This window comes from Coturnix japonica, chromosome 13 (assembly GCF_001577835.2).
Source record: "Coturnix japonica isolate 7356 chromosome 13, Coturnix japonica 2.1, whole genome shotgun sequence".
In the NCBI taxonomy this organism is placed as follows: domain Eukaryota; kingdom Metazoa; phylum Chordata; class Aves; order Galliformes; family Phasianidae; genus Coturnix; species Coturnix japonica.
This window is the reverse complement of record NC_029528.1, coordinates 10,940,361-10,957,781: the sequence shown is the minus strand read 5'-3', so window position 1 is coordinate 10,957,781 and position 17,421 is coordinate 10,940,361. Positions and strand designations below refer to the sequence as shown.

General features: G+C 51.4%; 1 protein-coding gene across 1 annotated transcript; it reads left to right on the top strand.

The window, feature by feature from the left end:
- The first annotated feature begins 4,474 nt into the window (after positions 1-4,474).
- Positions 4,475-7,128, top strand: DUSP1 (dual specificity phosphatase 1). Its single transcript, XM_015876382.2, has 4 exons — positions 4,475-4,985; positions 5,106-5,254; positions 5,363-5,582; positions 6,092-7,128. Exons 1-4 carry the CDS (start codon positions 4,616-4,618, stop codon positions 6,460-6,462), a joined length of 1,110 nt encoding a protein of 369 aa, XP_015731868.1. The 5' UTR covers positions 4,475-4,615; the 3' UTR covers positions 6,463-7,128.
- The last annotated feature ends 10,293 nt before the right edge of the window (positions 7,129-17,421 follow it).

The following is a 17,421-nucleotide window of genomic DNA, read 5'->3' as shown; positions in this document are numbered from 1 at the left end:
AGGAAGAATAATTTCCCTTAAGTGTATTTTATTATATACCTTATACCTTTCATCTCGAAATATGGGAGCCTAACAAATACGGTGATTTTATTGAATAAATACTCTTAGGCCTGGTGTGTGATTCATAGCAGATTAATAGAGGCAATTAAGTGTAAGATTAAATTGCTTAAAAACCACTTGCCCTACTAAGCTGAGCCCGGTGCTGAGGACTGTATCAGCACCACTAATTCCCAGCGATTTTCCTTTGGAAGCAGGTATTTAATGATTTGGAATATCAAACCCGTGGTATCCCAGCCTGGCTGCCTAATGCCTGTAATCATGTTAAGGCTCAGCACTAAGCAGCAACTCGCCCTGAGCGCTCCGGTGAGTCACTGGGAGAGGAGAAAGCAGAGCTCCTGCCTGGTGTCCTACAGAGCAGAGATGGTTGGTCCATAGCAGAGCACTCCATCCCTTGGCTCTCAGACCTGGAGGTGCCACGTGTTCTCTCATTCCTCAGTCATACATCTATATCCAGGACTTGTCCTCCATGACAGCACACCATCCTTCAGCACGCAGAACCCAAGGCGCTTTAAGCACAACAAACTCCGGCAAAAAGAAAAGGTTCTATTTTGGGATTTAAATGCATTAAAAATACTGTTTTCATTGTAGTGTGACTCATCGGTAATTCTATGCTGCTCATGCACAGCTTGCTGTGACCTTCCATCGCTGATCCTTCTCTTTGCCTCCTCTTTCTCTCTTTCTGTTCTTTCTCTGTCCCATCTTTCCCGTCTTCTTTTTCTTTTCCCTTCTGTTTCTTCTGAGTTTGAGCCCATGTGAAATCTGTCCAAATATTTACAAAAGGAAATGCTGGGTTGTGAAACTGAATTCGGAGAAAATGTTACACATGCAGAAGCAATGCATCCCGCACGCTTTCCAAGTGTTCCCACATGCATTTTTCTGCTCTGTCTCAAGGGCTGAGGCCGATGCTCTGCATCTCCACTGAGGCAGAACTCACACCACGGGCACTGAGGCGCAGGCTCCGGTCAGCTCCAACGGTGCCGTCATGCTGTGTTTTCTGGAATGGCTCGGGGCTGATTTTGGCCATGGGTGAGCGGTTAAAGGCCTGACCAGCCAGTTTTGCTGGGTTTATGCAATGGGCCAGTTCCTTGTTAAGGCTTATCTGTGCTTGTCACCAAGCTGCTAACAAATTGGTACTACTGTGTCGGTGCAGAAGCTGTGGGCAGCCCTCTCCTTCCCCTCGCAGCCAAATATCGGGAGATTCACAGTCCAGGAGCAAAGCCAGAGAGGTCCAGGTCCTGCTGAGACAATGACAGCACTCAGAATCACTGATGGGGCTTCCCAAGATGAGCAGAATCCCACAAGTAGAGGGTCACACTATGGGCCTCTCGTGTCATTACAGACATGTAAATATTTTGGCAGAGCAACATGGGAACTTCTTCAGCTTCTCTGAAGGAGCGATGCAGCACTAGCACAGCTGCCCAGGGAGGTGGTGCAGTCACCATCCCTGAAGGTGTTCAAGAGCTGTGGAGGTGTGGCACTGATGGACGTGGTCAGTGGGCACAGTGGGGGTGGGTTGGTGTTTGTACCTCATGATCTTTGAGGTCTTTTCCGACCTTAATGATTCTATGGGAACTGCTGAAGCCCGGGGAATAGTGGAGGCTCAGGATAACACCAATTGAGAGTCCCACTTGCTGAGAAAAAGCATTGCCTACATCCCAGCCCTGGCTCAGCCTCATGCTGCTGCTGCTATTATTACCCTCACAATAGCACTGTGGCCTGGGAGCAAACATGGATTTCTTTTGGAGGAAGGGGTTAATTTTGTGCTTCCTGGCTTTTGTTAAGACAGGAAATCAAACCCTTAAGAAAGTCCTTCAGGTCTGGCTGAGCTCGTGAAAGCTTCTTTGGTTCTGGTTTGTATTTTCCTTTCCTTCATTCTTCTGGCAGGTTTATTTAAGAAAAGAAAACAAAAATAGAGTAAAGCAAGGAAATAGCTAGTCCAGGGTTATAAGTGATTGAGTACACACTGCCACACGTGATGAATTTTCTTCCTGATTCGTGCTGGGTGTAAACAAGAGCAGACTCAAAAGACTCATGATTTAATAAGTCCATGCAAGAGTGATGGCCACTGCTGTGCACTCTCATGGAGTCAGATTCCCCTTTGCAGAGGCCACAGATGAACTCCTCCTGTGCTGACAAACAGCAGCCTGGGTACCTGGCCTGGGGTGTCTGTCCCACAGTACGTATGGTGTAAGGACGAGGTTGGTTGGCAGCACAACCAGAAGGTGGCTGACACTGATAGCACCGAGCTTTGCTGTGCAGGTGTCAGATATGGCAGCTGCTTTAAATATGGGAGTGTTAAAGTTGCCAAACGGGGGAAAAAAAATCACATTCTTTTAGTGTTCTTTTCTGTATGGGATGCTGAGAAGCTTTGGACTATTAGAGAAAGCATGGTCAGCAGCACAGGGATGCCTGCATCTGTGAGCCATGGCTGGTTTGCACCAAGAAGGCACAGCACCATTAAGGTATCAAATGCCCTCTTCAGCCCACACTCCTACTGTTCTGTTCCTTGGATCTGGGATGGATCTTAGAGATCAGTGTGATCTGGCCATGTACTGTCACAGAGATATCACATCTTTGGGAAGGTTTGCCTTGGAGCACATCGCAGGGGCACACACAGGTCCTCCCATGTCCCCATAGTGTGGAGGGATGTGTATCACCCATCGGGCTGCTCAGGTCCCACCACTCACACCCAGCAATGGGCCACCACCTCCCAGAAACCAAGCAGTGATTGTGTGGTCAGGCAAAGTCATTTCCCAGCACTGAAAGCATATGGATGTTTCTCCCACAGTCTGTTTCCAACCTGCTGTTCTTTTAACAACAATAAATAAATAGAATGAAAAGCACAATCCAGTGTTTATTTTTAAAGAATGCGTTGAAAAAACACATTTGCTTTGAGACTGCAGCTCTGGCAAGTAACACCCCGATGTTGCTCAGCAGAGCAGGGACATCTCTGCAGTAAGCAGGAGCTCAGAGCTGGTGCTCATTCACCCATATCCTTCCCTGTGTCTCCTCCTCCTGACACCCTTGGGGAGCCTGGAAAGCCCTGCAGCACTGAACCTGATGAGGTGCCGGGCTGGTTTTAGGTCAGGATGGATGAAGATTGGTGGAAACTGGTGGAGAAGCAACTGGAAAATTCGAGAAGGCTGAGAACCGACAGGCTGCAGGGCTGGGGGATGGGGAACTGTCAGGGGGGTGGGAGAGGATGGCTGGGGGATCTGGGGTGAAGAAAGGAAGTCTGAAAGGAAGTGATGAGAGAAAGCTGCTGAAAGCTAGAGATTCTGAATGGTGCGAGGAAGGAGCAACGCAGGTGGAGCAGGCGAAGAGGGATTGCTGGGAAGGGACTGGGGGAGAAGGGCTGAAGCCAGGGATGGTGCTGGCGTGTGGGGCAGGGGAGAAGTGCTGGGGAGGCAGGGGAAGTGAATGCGGCGCTGACGGGAAGCGGAAAGCAAGAAACAGCTGAGTGCTGCGGTGGAAGCTGAGCGCCCACGGGGAAAGGCAGACTTTTGGGAAGTGCTGAGACAACACCAAGGGGGGAAAAACAGAGCTCCAATGGCTTCACTGCCGGGTACTGGGCTGCCCTGACTGCTGGGGAACCTGCTGTGCGGAAAATGAACCTCCCCAGGTCTACTGCGAGATTATCCTTACATATGAAACATGAGAACAGCTCTCAGATACGTTTACATTATACATATACATGCAAATATACGCACACATGTGCATATATTGATGTGTAGATGTGTCCGTACACGCATATATGCCTATGCACAAACACCAATCCCTGTCTGTGTGCGCTTATCTCTATGTGCTGCAGGAGAACCTGTAGGACTGCTCCCACGCCTGCATCCACTCACGGTGCTGCTGTTGGACATGTGAACACACTCACATACGTGTGTGTGTGTGTATATATATCCATGGTGTGTGTGTGTGTGTTTCGTATTTATATAGCCATGGTGTGGATGTTTGGTTCTCGGATATGTATATATCCATGGTGTGTGTGTGTGTATATATATCCATGGTGTGTGTGTGTGTGTATATATCCACGGTGTGTGCCTGTATGTAGAGAAATGTGATAGCTTTGGGTATTTATATGTGTGTATAAGTGTGTTTATGCACTTGTATGTGTATATATATCCATGGTGTGTGCCTGTATGTAGAGAAATGTGATAGCTTTGGGTATTTATATGTGTGTATGTTCAGGCACGTGTAACATGTAACCCTATCTATGTGTGTATGTCTATACTCTTACACACACACAAACCAGCGCGCCCCCGCGCCTCTCAGTTCGCGCCGGCGCGCTCCCGCGCCGATGACGTCATACCGGCGGTGCCGGGGCGCGCCCTGTTTGGCGCGCCTCCAAGGTGACGTCTGCTCCCAGGATCACGTGACCCGGCCCCATTGAGAAAACGGCGGCGGCGCGGCGCGCCACGATATAAGGCGGGTGGGTTCGCACGGGGCCGCGCTGAGTCGCGTCCAGCCGCGTCTGATCCCGCTGTTCCGCGAGCTCCAGCGCTTTGTTTCCCCGCCATCCGAACCGGACGGAACCGAGCACGGGACCATGGTGAACCTACGTGTGTGTGCGCTGGAGTGCGAGGCGCTGCGGGGGCTGCTGCAGGAGCGCGCCGCTCAGTGCCTCGTCCTCGACTGCCGCTCGTTCTTCTCGTTCAACGCCGCTCACATCCGCGGCTCCTGCAACGTGCGGCTCAGCACCATCGTCCGTCGCCGCGCTAAGGGCGTGCTGGCCCTGGAGCACGTTGTACCCAACGAGGAGCTCCGCACCCGGCTGCGCCAGGGGCAGGTTCACACCGTGGTGCTGCTGGACGAGCGCAGCGCCGACCTGGAGCTGCCCAAGCGCGACAGCACGCTGCTGCTGGCCCTCGGCACGCTGTGCAGGGAGACCCGCGGTGCCCGCATCTGCTTCCTTAAGGGTGAGTGCGCGGCCCCAAAAGCCGCTGCGGGATGGGGTTGGCCGTATCGCCGGCTGAGGGCTCTGCCCGCCCCGCTCCACGCCGCGCTCACCCCGCGCCTCTCTCCCCTGTGCCCCGCAGGAGGATACGAAGCGTTCTCGGCCGCCTGCTCCGAGCTGTGCACCAAACCCGCCGCCCCTACCGGGCTCAGTCTGCCCCTGAGCGCCAGCAGCGCGCCCGGCAGCGCCGACTCGGGGTGCAGCTCCTGCGGAACCCCATTGTACGACCAGGTGAGTGCGGGATCCGGGCTGGGGCTGCCCCGCCGCTCGTGGGAGAAAGGACGGGAATCGTAAATCCGCCGAGCGATGTTAACCGGGCATCTGCCCCTTTTGTTTCAGGGCGGGCCGGTGGAGATCCTGCCGTTTCTGTACCTGGGCAGCGCGTATCACGCCTCCCGTAAGGACATGCTGGACGCGCTGGGCATCACGGCGCTAATCAACGTGTCGGCCAACTGCCCCAACCACTTCGAGGGGCACTACCAGTACAAGTGCATCCCTGTGGAAGACAACCACAAAGCCGACATAAGCTCCTGGTTTAACGAGGCGATTGATTTCATAGGTAAATGAGCTTTCCCTGCGATCCTTTTGTCTCGGATGACGTCCCTTCGGGAGTGGCTTTTAGGGCATTGTGCTCCCCAGCGCTGCCTGCGTTTGGGATCGGGGAACCTTTGTTTTAGGTGTTCTTAGGGGATGCGCCCATCACTTTCTCTGGGCTGAGAGAGGGATAATCTCAGCTTTGCCAAACCATTAGAAACCTCGAGCCAAGAGAAATGGTATCCTCTAGAAAAGTGCTAGTGAATTTAAGTGGATCAGTATTAAAGTAATCTTGCAAGACTGCTAAAGTGACCCGGAGGAGCTATTAGTATAATTGGAATTGGAGCCCAGAATGAGAATAGCTAGACTGCAGCTTCCCTCAGGACAAAGGCTCTTTGTCTCCAAAGCACAGGGCTCACCTATTGGGCTCCTAAGGAGGGGATGAAACAAAGAGATGGAAAGCAGCAGCCTTTGCTTTCCCACCTCCAGAGGCAGTGGGACTTGTTTGTTAACTGGGCGTTTTAATTCTTTCAGATTCTGTTAAAAATGATGGAGGAAGGGTATTTGTGCACTGCCAGGCTGGCATTTCCCGGTCGGCGACCATCTGCCTCGCTTATCTCATGAGGACCAACAGAGTCAAGCTGGATGAAGCCTTTGAGTTTGTGAAGCAGAGAAGGAGCATCATCTCCCCAAACTTCAGCTTCATGGGGCAGCTGCTGCAGTTTGAGTCGCAGGTTCTTGCCCCCAACTGCTCAGCAGAAGCTGGGAGCCCTGCTATGTCAGTATTGGACAGAGGAGCATCGACCACCACAGTCTTCAACTTCCCAGTCTCCATCCCTGTTCACACCTCATCCAGTGCTTTAAGCTACCTTCAGAGCCCCATCACCACCTCCCCAAGCTGCTGAAAGGCAGGCAGAAGCGTGACCAGAACTCACAATTCTTGTCTCAGAAGTGCAATAACTATGGGGACAGTATCATCAGCCACTTGTCCTGTGGGGAACCATCCACTTGTCCTAGAACGCTGTTGTACACACGAGGAGCTCAACCAGTGTTCTGTGTGTTGCTGGCTCCTGAAGCCAATATTGGGATGCCTACGCAGAGATCAGAGGATGCTGCGTTTTCCTGAGCTGTTCCCCTTGTCTTCTGTTTGTCCTAAGCCTGCTGCATGTTCAGTAGCCTGCTCACCAGTATTCCCATTCCTGGACACTTTAAGCAACACTGATGTTGTCCCCTTTCACGACAGTCCTATTTATTTATTTTTGTTAGTTCATTGTTTTGCCTTCATGAACCTGAAGTTGCATTTCTAGAGAAACCAAATACCTCAGTATTTTTTTTGGTACTGTAATCCTGTGTGTATATATCTGTCGGCTCTTCTTGTTTCCAAGCACTGACATGAAAGCACTGGGCGAGTGCTTCTTAAGTTGCCAAGGGTTGTATGTTTGATTTATTTATGATGTGAAATAATATATTTCTTCTTAGGAAGACATAGTTTTGTTACTTGATTATAATAACTTTTTATACAAACAGAATAAATTATGATATTTCTAGTGAAAGCTGGATATACTTCAGAACCTTGTGTGTTTTACTGTCCCTGAGCTTAACTTTAGAAGCTTCCGAAGGAAAGAAGTCTGAGTTTCTGATGGAGTTTGACCTCAGGCAATGTGATTAAGTGGGGTCTTAACTAGATAGGAAAAAATGAGCTTTAAAATACTCACACTTGACTAGAAAGTTCTGCTGTTCTCTAGCCTGAGCCCTTTGTCCTTGTATAATTACATGCCATGGCAGACAGCTGGGGCCAGATCTCAGCTGTGGGGTGGCTTTGGCTGTGGTGGTGGCTGCAGAGCTGTAAGAGTTGGAACCAGCTGAGCATGGACTGCAGTGGGTTTAAAGGAGTCCTCTCCTGGGAAGGAAGAAGCTTCCTTATTGCTTCTTTGAAGGTTAAGTCTAAAAATGAGCCTGTTGCCAACTGATCTCCAGCATGTATGAGGGTTGTGCCAGGGTGTTTTCTTTTTCTGTCTTGCCTCTTAATTCCTTTTTGCAACCCAAACTCCTTCTGATCCCTACAGTGAGTTATTTGGCTTACTGTACCATCTGTAAATAAACCAGGGCATAACAACAGATCAGGTAACCTGCAGTCACCTAATTTTGTACCCAGACTGGAATAAACTCTTTTGCTACAGCTTCCCCACTGGGCTGACTTTCACCCAGTGCTTAAGTCGAGGCAACGTGAGGAGTTGTATCCAGTATAACCAAAGCTGGGTGAGCGCTGCTGGCAGCAGCTGTGGGGTGCCAGCCAGTAGTGCAGGGCAGCTGCTATGGGTTGGGTGTGATACTGTTGTTGTATGACGTGTTGGGGAGAGCAGTGCTGCTGTGACATGTCTTACCAGAGAAAGCTGGGCAGCTGGAGGCTTGCTTTCTTAGCGTGTGGTGATGGCAGTGCCAGCTGTTGGCATGTAGGAGAGCTCTGGGATGCTGGGTGCTCTGTCTCTGCCCGGGGGAGCATCAGTCTTCCCATGTCTGAAATTCAAGAGTTGGTGCTACACTTGCCCCATCAAAAGTGGATTTGCTGAGGCAAACAACAGAGGGTTATGATTCGTTGTGTCAATTCAAGGCGGCTTAGTATTTACAATCCAAAGTCCAAGCTTATAGGTAGGGGTTGTTAAGCACAAGGCAGCTGCAGTCTGATCGTATAACTGAGGATGCACTCAGCGCAGCTCCTGCTGAAACCCTGCACGTTACCTGGAGCACTGACAGTGCTAAATCCACGAGCCTTCTTAGAGGAGAAGGTGCCCTTGAAGGCTGGGCTGCTGTGAGGCACTGCTGTGTTGAAAGCGCAGCCACATGCGCAGCTCTGTCGTCAGCAGCCGCTGGCAGCCAGCAAGCTCCAGCCTGACACTGAGGATAGAGCACCCAGAGCAGGCAAAGGGGAGCAAGGAATGCTCCACAGGCACCAGGAGCTGAAGAAAAGAAAGTTATCTTTGCAGTGTGAAGAACCTCAAAGTATGTTGTCCTCCCAGGTCTCTCCCACCCTGCAAAGCTCTTTCCTTCCCCCTCACCTGCCAGGTGAGCTGCTCCATGGGTCTGTGCTCCCAGTAAGATGCACAAGGCTGTATCTGAAAACATGAGCCTTTCTGCACCTGTGGAACAAGCTTTCACCTTCAAAGCAAAGCAGGGTTTGTTCAGTGGAAAAATACAACCTTGGCAGCCCTGGCAGCGCAACTGATAAAAAGTCCTGCCTGTTAATCACAGTTCAAACAGAAATCCGCTCCCCGTCAGCTGGGGGAGCTTGTTTATGTGTTTCTTGGAACAATAAAACTCATTACCTGGCAGCAGATCAGCTTTTCTAACCTAAGCAGGCACCTGATGGGGGCAGAGCTGTGGCAGCACAAAGCACAGCCCTGTACCAGCTGGAGGTGCAGCCCCCCACCTCAGTGCAACATTCCTGGGCTGTGCAGTGACCTCCTGCTGCCCCCCCAGCACCGTGATGCCCCCAGTTCCTGCAGACTGTTTGTGGATGGGACCATGGCTGGAGCCCAAACTGTTCCTGGCTGGCACAGGTGAAGGATAAGGGGGGAACAGCAGGCAAAAGAAGGAGAGTGGCAGCTCTGCACCGGTGCCATAGCACTGGGGGAGATAGATGGATGGATGTGGCTAAACTGAACTCCCTGTGAATATGCTGGAGGGATCTTTTCCATTTTCTTTCCCTTATTTATTCACCTTGTGTGGTCTTTACAGCTTGGAATTTCCATTTCCCTGTCTCTCTGCATGCCGGTAGTACTCAGCTGAGCTCCTGCTCTTCTCTCCATCCCAAGACCCCCCAGGAACTGAGCACACAACAAGAGCGTGTAGAGTTTCAGCTTATGTAAAGCTGTCATTATACAGTTGCTTATGTCCCCATGGAAACCACGAGGAGTTTCCCTTCATTGGGGATGGTGCTAACATCACTTCCTGCTGCTGACAAACCAATTTGTCACAAAGTGATAGAAAAGCACACTCTGTAGTTGCAGGAACTGGCTCTGGGCTTTGTTCCTCCCAGGCCAGAGCTGGTGGTTGTCCCTGAAGGCAAGCAGCAGCCAGCAGGCACAGACAGAACCTCAGTGTCAGTGCAGCAAGGACAGCCCCACACAGCCGTCCCATACACCATATCCCACCAGCACAGACCCATGGATGGTCCCAATGACCCAGGGGTAGCACAGGACCCCTGTAGGGACACAGCACGTAACACCCCCAGTAAAAAGCAGGAGTAGGGGATGCAGAGTGCCCGGTTATCTCATGACAAACAGACAGAGCTCCAGATTAGAGTGCTGGGGTAATCCCCTTGTCTCAGGGCTTTTGCCTTTCTGTTGTAATCAGCACTGTGAAAGACGCTGGGTGAGCTGAAGCTTAGGGACTATCCTGCATTAGTCACCCTACAGTCAGAACAGCAGGGCCACAAGGCTATGTTATGCATTTAGGTTGAAGAAGAACATTACATCCTGATCTCCACAGGCAAATCTAGTTCACCTGCTTAGCACCTGTTTTTCTTTTTCACCATCTGGCTCCAGGGCAGTAGAAAGGACACTGCGAGTCAATTGGAAATTGCATCTCAGTGCAATCCTGGCTTCCCCAAATCCACTCCAATCCAAGGCTCAAGGGAGGTCAGGGAAACAGTTAAAGCCCAGGCTCAAACTCACTGATGCTGAAAGAACAAACGATCTGAGCTCTGAGCTGCGTGCAGACACGTGTGACCTCCCCTCTACGTGCTCTTTGCTTTGTGCAGAGCACAGCCAAGAACAGGTGGGCACAGTTAGCACCCACTGGGGGTAAGTGGGACCAAGGTCTTAAAGGAGGGAAAGAGAGGTAGGGCCTGGTGCTCTGCTGAGTTATGTGGCATTGCTGTAAGGCTGTCAGCCTGGCCAGGGAGCACCAGGGGATCTGGTTCAGCTCTCTGTCCTGTTTTTGCTCAGGCTGAGGCCATGCAGTGCTGAAGGCAATACCTGTGGGACAGCCCTGGTACCCAGGAGGAGGGGGCACGGTTACTCTGCCACTGGAGTGAGTAAATAATTCCTATTCTGAGAGCTATTCCCCATGCTGGGATTGTGGTTCCCAGGGTTTCCAGCTACTGTGGGGCTGAGGATCCCGTCTGTGGGACGGTGTGTGCCCCCAGCTCTATGAGCACCCACGGCACAGCCAGGACATGGCACAGTCCATTGGATGAGGCCAAGCCCAGGATGCTGCCGGGCCGGGGGTTTCCTGCACAGCGTGCTCAAGGTCCCACGTTTGCGTGTTTCCTGTGCGAGGCAGAAATGAGTCGCTCTGGGCTTCCCCTCCCTGGTGCTGCTGGGAGGCAGATGAGTGGGTGCGATGAGACACCCGGCACAACCTGCAGGTGACTTCCAGCTCCCCTTCCACTGCTATCACCCTGCTGGGGGCAGCCCTGCCCTCTGTGCAATGCTGGAGTTGGAAGAGCTGAGGGCATTCAGCAGAGCCAAAAGAGGGGATGCTCGTGTACACTGTGTGGAGATGGGGATGGAGCATGGATGTTAACATCCCCATTGCATTTCCCTGGCTGACTCAGGGCTTGCTGTGTGCTCTGGGTGGATGACTGAGGTCTGTGGGACCGGCCACTTCAACAGCTGGTTTGTTCCAAAATCCATGCAGGGACTATCCCAAGTGCCACAGAAAATGCTTCATTTCTCAAAAACTGGTTGTGTGTGACACCAATCCCCCTCATTTCAGTACCTTTTGGTTCCCAAACCGTAGGGCATACTTAAAAATAAAGTCCCTGAGGGCTCTGATATGATGTAGTCACTGTCTAACTCAGTAACCACTTGTCTACAAATAGGGATACTTGAGAAGTTGTGTGTGTGTGTCTTTCTTAGAGCCAAAACCAAGTCCCACTTGTACAAAAAGAAAATAAACTACAGTGTGATTTAGAGTTCTAACTTCTGATATTAATTCAGTTTGTTTGAATTGAGCTTCTTTTCTTCCACCAACAAATGTGGTAATAACAATTTGGGGTCTTTGATATACTGGAAAAAGGGGATTTCTTCTCAGCGTCTTCTTGTTGAAGGATCACCTCTGATAAATCTGTTTCTGCATCAGTATCTCGTTCTTGTAAATCTTGTTCTGGGTTCATTAGCCTGCCGTGGAGTCAAGCACCATGTGGTTCTTGTGGCAGGTTGCTCTAATTCAGGGAGGATATACACTGCAGATGTTCATTAACTAACTGATTAACTTGCAGACCAAGCAGAAGTTTCTTTATTGCTTTCTGCAACGAAATCTTGATCATTGTAGGTGGCTTTTTTTCAGGGGCTTCTGCATGATGAATGTTTTAGAACTGTGTCAGCCATTTATTTTATGTGATTGCGTATGCACACAGGACTGAAAACAGCCTATATGTATAAGATGTCCACCAACAAGGTGAGAACATTTCTGCTTCTTACTGGTTTCGAGTGCCCATCTTCCCTTCCATTGCCCAGGCTGTGGGGTCTGCCTATAAACAAGTGGCATGAACTGGTGGATTGCGGTTTTTATTGGGTGAGTGCTGGTTTAAATGTTTCATTAGAGGATGTTTTCTTCTTGCTTGCTGTCAGAGCAAGAAGTCAGCAGTTCTACACGCATGTCGGCTGTGACAGCAGCAGTTGCAAACTCTGTCTGTGTCTGAGCACACGTGGAATTTCCCCCTGCGTCGCCGCGCTCTGCTCTGGTGTTGCAAGAGATCAGAGCTTCCAGTCGATAGTCACAGTGTGAGGGGATGGGGGCTGAGTGGGCTCAGACAGCCACAACTGTGTGTCTGCTGCTTCTCCTATGGCCTGCTGTGTGCAGAGCGCTGAGGGTGCACAAAGAGCTCTGGGCACAGGCAGCACAGGGTGCTCAGAGCTGGATGGGCACAGTTGATGGTGGGACTGCTGCTGAGGCAGCCAAGGGTTGGGATCCCAAGATGTCCTGCCCAAACCTCACAAGGAGGCAGCTGTGCAGCACGGCCCCAAACAATAGTTCCCACCCTTTCCTACCGACCGGGAGGAACAAAAAGAACAAAATTGTTTGCAAGGAGGAAAAAAACACCCTGTCACTCCCTGTCTTTTGCTCTTCTGTCTCCCTTCTTCCTCGCCGCAGGATATCTGCCAGCAGACAGCACCGAGCACACCTCGGGTTTCAGCACCTTCCCTCGCCCTTTCCTTGTCCACCAGCGCCAAAGGAAGGTGGCCTTTTATAAATGCCTTTTGTTCCTCTGTGTACAGCTTCCCTTCCAAGCTCTGGGGCCAGCTGACGTCAGGGTGCTCCATTTGGGCTCCAAGGGCTGCTATCTGCAGCTGATGCCTTCCAGGAGAGGCAGGAACATGGCCGGGGGGTGGGAGGGAGGAAGACGCAGTGTTGGGATGCAGCGTGATGCTGCCCACCACCTCTCCCTGCTGGGTGCCAATTGGTTTGTTGAAGAGTACCATGGTCATTTATGGCCTTGTGTGGGCAGGACCTGCCCCCTGGCACCCTGTCTGTCTGTCCAGGCAGCTGGCAGAGCTGCGCGTGGTACTGTGAACAACACGCCAAGCTATTTTTAAGGAGCCTGGGCTGCATCCCAAGTATAGCGTGCTCTATTTCTGGTGCAAAATGATCTTCCTGGGTGGGGGATGCAGGGATTTTTTCATACGAAATGTGTGGGTTTGGGCACGCAGTCAGGGAGAGAAACAACTGGATGCAACTGGAAGAGAAGGACAAAAAAAGCAAGGAGGGCTGGTGGATATGGAGGTCTTACCCAGAGCTCAGTGCTCTCTGCCAGCATTGGGTGCTCATTGCCAGTGATTTGCTCATGGATGAGGAATTTTAAGGTGCTGGGTTTGGTTTACAGCTGGGGTGTATTGAGGACAACACAGGGCTTTGCATTTGTTTGAAACAGGCTGCTGGGTGAGCTTCAGATTTCAATACATTTAGCAGGGCTAAAAGGATGAACAAGGATGCTAAATGCAGAGCATAAACTTGCTGTTTGCTTTCACCAATTTAGGACCCATATCTCACTCCAGATTGACTGAATCTCAAGGGCAGCAGGACATCTTTATTTACTTATTTATTTTTGCTGGAGCTTAAAGAAATTCCAATGAAGGAATTAATCAGAAGTAGTTTGTTTACTGCATGCCTTTTAGTAGTATCAAGTATGCCCTGAATAGTGCTGCAGGTTTCTTTCCAGTAAGGATGTTACACTGACAGGGTATGGGAGGGAATGGCTCTGCTCCTGCTTTCAGGTGCTTGAGCAGATGGATGGAATCATAACCCACAACCTGTTCAGTGCAGCAACCTATTCTGCAGGTAAAAGTCTCCATGCATGGCCACAGACCAATGGCAGCACAACCTCTGCACCTACGTTGGAAACTGGAGGTCTGAAATTGTTCCTATTCTTACAGCACAGGTGGGCTGCTGAGCACATAAAGGCTTCTGGGAAGGATGGAAGCTCCTTTCCTTAAGGCTTTCAGGAATTTGCCATTACTCTGATCATGCAATCTAAGACCCGCCCAACATCACGTTGAAAGATGCATCCCTTTCTGAAGGGCACATCTGTGTGGATGTGATGGAGATAGAAATGTCTGTCGAGTTTTTGGATGGTCCTTTAGCAGACAACCAGAAATCATTGATTCTTACCATGATTTACTTACACCAGTTCACCTCCTGCTATTCTAACTCGGTTTACTTTTCTCTGAAGTGAAGACTGAGATGCTAAGCCTTACTGCTGTCAGCTTTAATTAGGCAGATGACCAGCTGGTGACAACACACACCCACCAGGCTTTTTCCATTGAGCTTTTGAAGGGGAGCTGGGGAGAACTGGCTTGCGGGGAGGTCACTTTCTATTGGTGGTGTTTTCTTCTTATAAAGGGAGGTGAGGTTCTAATACGCAAGGGTGAGCACAGCTTACCTAGATCAGGTTAGAAAGGGTCATAGCAAGGTGAGAGGTGGGGAATATGGGCTCTCTCTCAGAGCTGACCACTTCGGCCATGCTGAGACCTTCAGGGAGAGAGTTCTGCATTATAGAGCAGCACTATTGTTTTCAAGTTATTCTTCTGTTTTGGGAGGCTCACCAAAATCTCTGTTGCTCAATGTCAGAGCCCTTTGAAGGCTGGCAGTGCACTGGTATTCCAGCTCTGGTGTTTCTTTCCCATGGGCAGATGCTGCATGTGGTCTCATAGCACTCCCAGCTTTCCATACATTTATTCCTGATGGAAGTGGGAAGTGCAGAAATAAAAATGGAACGTGAAGCTGAGTTCAGGCAAAATTGCAAAGCCATGCGCCATCTTAGGCTGGTGATTTAAGGATTCTATTGACAGCACTGGAGAGCCTGAAATTCGTCACTGTTTGCCTAAGCCTCTCCCTGCTATTGCAGCCTGAGCTGCATTGTTGCTCTGCTTCTCTCTGGCACTTCTGATGGACAGTTTAACTCCTGGGGTCCCGTGGATCAATTCTCTCCTATTTTGGCCTTCCTGTCATGACATAAGCAGGTGTAAGATATCACCATGTCAGAAGTCTCTTGTGTCTCCTTTCCATGGGGAAACAGCTGTTCTGGGACTAGGAACTGGAAAAATGGACCAGTTCTGTGCCCTCCCCCTACTTTTTATTTTCCTATTCCACTTCAGGGCAGTGCTGGGACTCTGAGAGTCAGTGAAGCAACAAGACTTGGCTGTGCTGGAAGAGCATGAGCACAATGGCCACGGCTGAGCTGCCACTTGTCACAGCAATGGGGCTGGGCCGTGGATGCACTGCACTGTTTGCCCCGTTGCCTGGTAGCTGTTGTGATGTGTTTATCCTCATCCTGGGCTGCCTGAATGGCTGTTCCCTCTGCTACAAAGTTCACATGGGGTCCCACAGATCACAGGCTATAAAAAGTGATGGCCTGGCCATTATGCTGTTCTGCTGGGGGCTGCTTATGCAGTAGGGATGCAGAACCCATGCAAGGTGCAAAGGATACCTGGGTGGCTACAGATCCTGCTTGCCAGCTGAGCAGCCAGCTCCTCCTTTGTGATGACTGTGCAGGTATCACTGCCTGCATGGGAGGTGTCATCACTGCTTTCCTTGTTGAGCTGTCCCTGCACACAGGTGATGTGTGGGGAGTGCATTGCTGCCAGCGCCATGTCAGGGCAGGGAGCATCACCTGGGGCTGGGCACAGAGTAGGGAGGTCAAATGGGGCCAGTGCCCACCTTACTGCTGTGACTCCATCCCACCCAGCCCTGCTCCAAGAGCCCAAGGCATCCGATAGGAACGGAGTGGTTGGATGCAGCAGTGAAGAAGTGGCTCACCAAACTCCTGGGAGGTGCTGGCTGTGTGAGGACCCTCGAGGGGATAAGTTTCACACCAGAGAGGGCTGTGTGAGACCACCGGCTCCCCCTGTGCCTCTTGGAGCTGCCTGCATCTCTGGCCAGCTCTAACATCCTATGGTGCCCAGCATAGGGGCACGGCCAGCTGGCCCCACGCGTGCCCCTCTCCCCCTGCAGCCCCTGGAGGGGGGGCTGTTTGCGCAGGGCCCGGGGCGGAGGAGCCTTCCTGCCGGCCGGTGGTGACGTTGGCTCGGCAGGAAGGAACGGCGGGTTCCTGAGGGAGCCGGGGACATTCCTGCCATAGCTGAGCGGGGCCCCTCGCGTCCCGCAGGGCGCTCAGACTATTATTGAAGCCTGTTGCCGTGGCACGCTTCCAGGCCTGTATTTCTTCTCACATTGGAGGGTGGAAGCAGCTCAGCAGCTCCCCCCCCACCCCCCGAAGAGTTCATCCAGAGCCTTCTCGAATGGGCTGTACTTTTCCATCGTGGGGAGGAGAGAGCCCTGCAGCTCTGAGGAAGGACTGAGGAAAGAGGACAAGGAGATGTGTGGGGTTGGGCTGGAATTCAGGGTCCCTATGAAGAAAGGCACCCGTGCCCTTGTGCCCCACACCTACGGACTGGTATTGGTTGAAATAATGTCCAGAGATCACTTTGAACATAAGAAACATTTCATTACAGAGTTGCTCCTCTGTTTGCAAACATTTTCCTTTTTGCAGCAACTTTGTTTCATTCCTTCTTTTGCCTTTGGAGGACACTTAATGATTGCTTTGGCTGCTGCAGTGAGGTTTCTATGATGGGACCACACACTCATCCCCTCCACATCTGCCTCCTGGGGCCAGACTTCTGCCAGGTCAAGGCAGCACTGGCCATTATTGGGATGATTTCTGTATATGGATATTTCTGCCCTAGAGAGCCACAGTGCTGAGATGTCTCAGAGTTTTTCACTCACACAACAGACACCAGGTCCCTCTGGAAGGCAGCGCTTGAGGCTGAAACTGAAAGTTTGGAGAGAATGAGTCACTGGTGCCCTGGTAACGTTGGCGAAAACCAGCCTCAAACATGGCACAGCTCAAGGTTTTGCAATCCCTGCAGCCACCCCCTGCTCACGCAGAGGGGCCGGGGAGAAGGGGGTGGGGGGGATGGAGCATCTTCTACTCTCCTGTTAGAGAAGAGGGAAGATGAGGTGGAGGGGGGACCCCCAAGTCTCTCCAGCACAAATGGATTGGAGTGACGTGTCTGCACCTCCACTGTCGCTCCCTTCCCCCCACATCCCAGAGGTGGTGAAACACTGTAAGGATATCTGTCTGGAGATTCCTGCTTAGGGCTGTGGACATCCACCACTCAGGCACTGTGCCTGGGGGTCTCCATGCAGCAGTAACACCCCAGTGCTGCCATGCTGTGACAGCAAACAGCCTGAAAGCTTCAGCTGGTTTCTGTATGGTGTTGGACTTGAGGACAGGCTCACAGCCTCAGCCTGGAGCTGCACACAGCCCCTCAACCCCACATTTGTTGTCTCTGGGAAGGTTCTGAGCCCAGTTCAGTCTCTTTGGGGCCAGAGCCTTCCCCAAGTACTGCGGAGCTGTGCAG

Coding starts and splice junctions, on each gene's coding strand:
- DUSP1 (XM_015876382.2), top strand. CDS start 4,616: ATGGTGAACCTACGTGTGTGTGCGCTGGAGTGCGAGGCGCTGCGGGGG. Junction 5,255..5,362: donor GAACCCCATTGTACGACCAG/GTGAGTGCGGGA, acceptor CTTTTGTTTCAG/GGCGGGCCGGTGGAGATCCT. Junction 5,583..6,091: donor CGAGGCGATTGATTTCATAG/GTAAATGAGCTT, acceptor TAATTCTTTCAG/ATTCTGTTAAAAATGATGGA.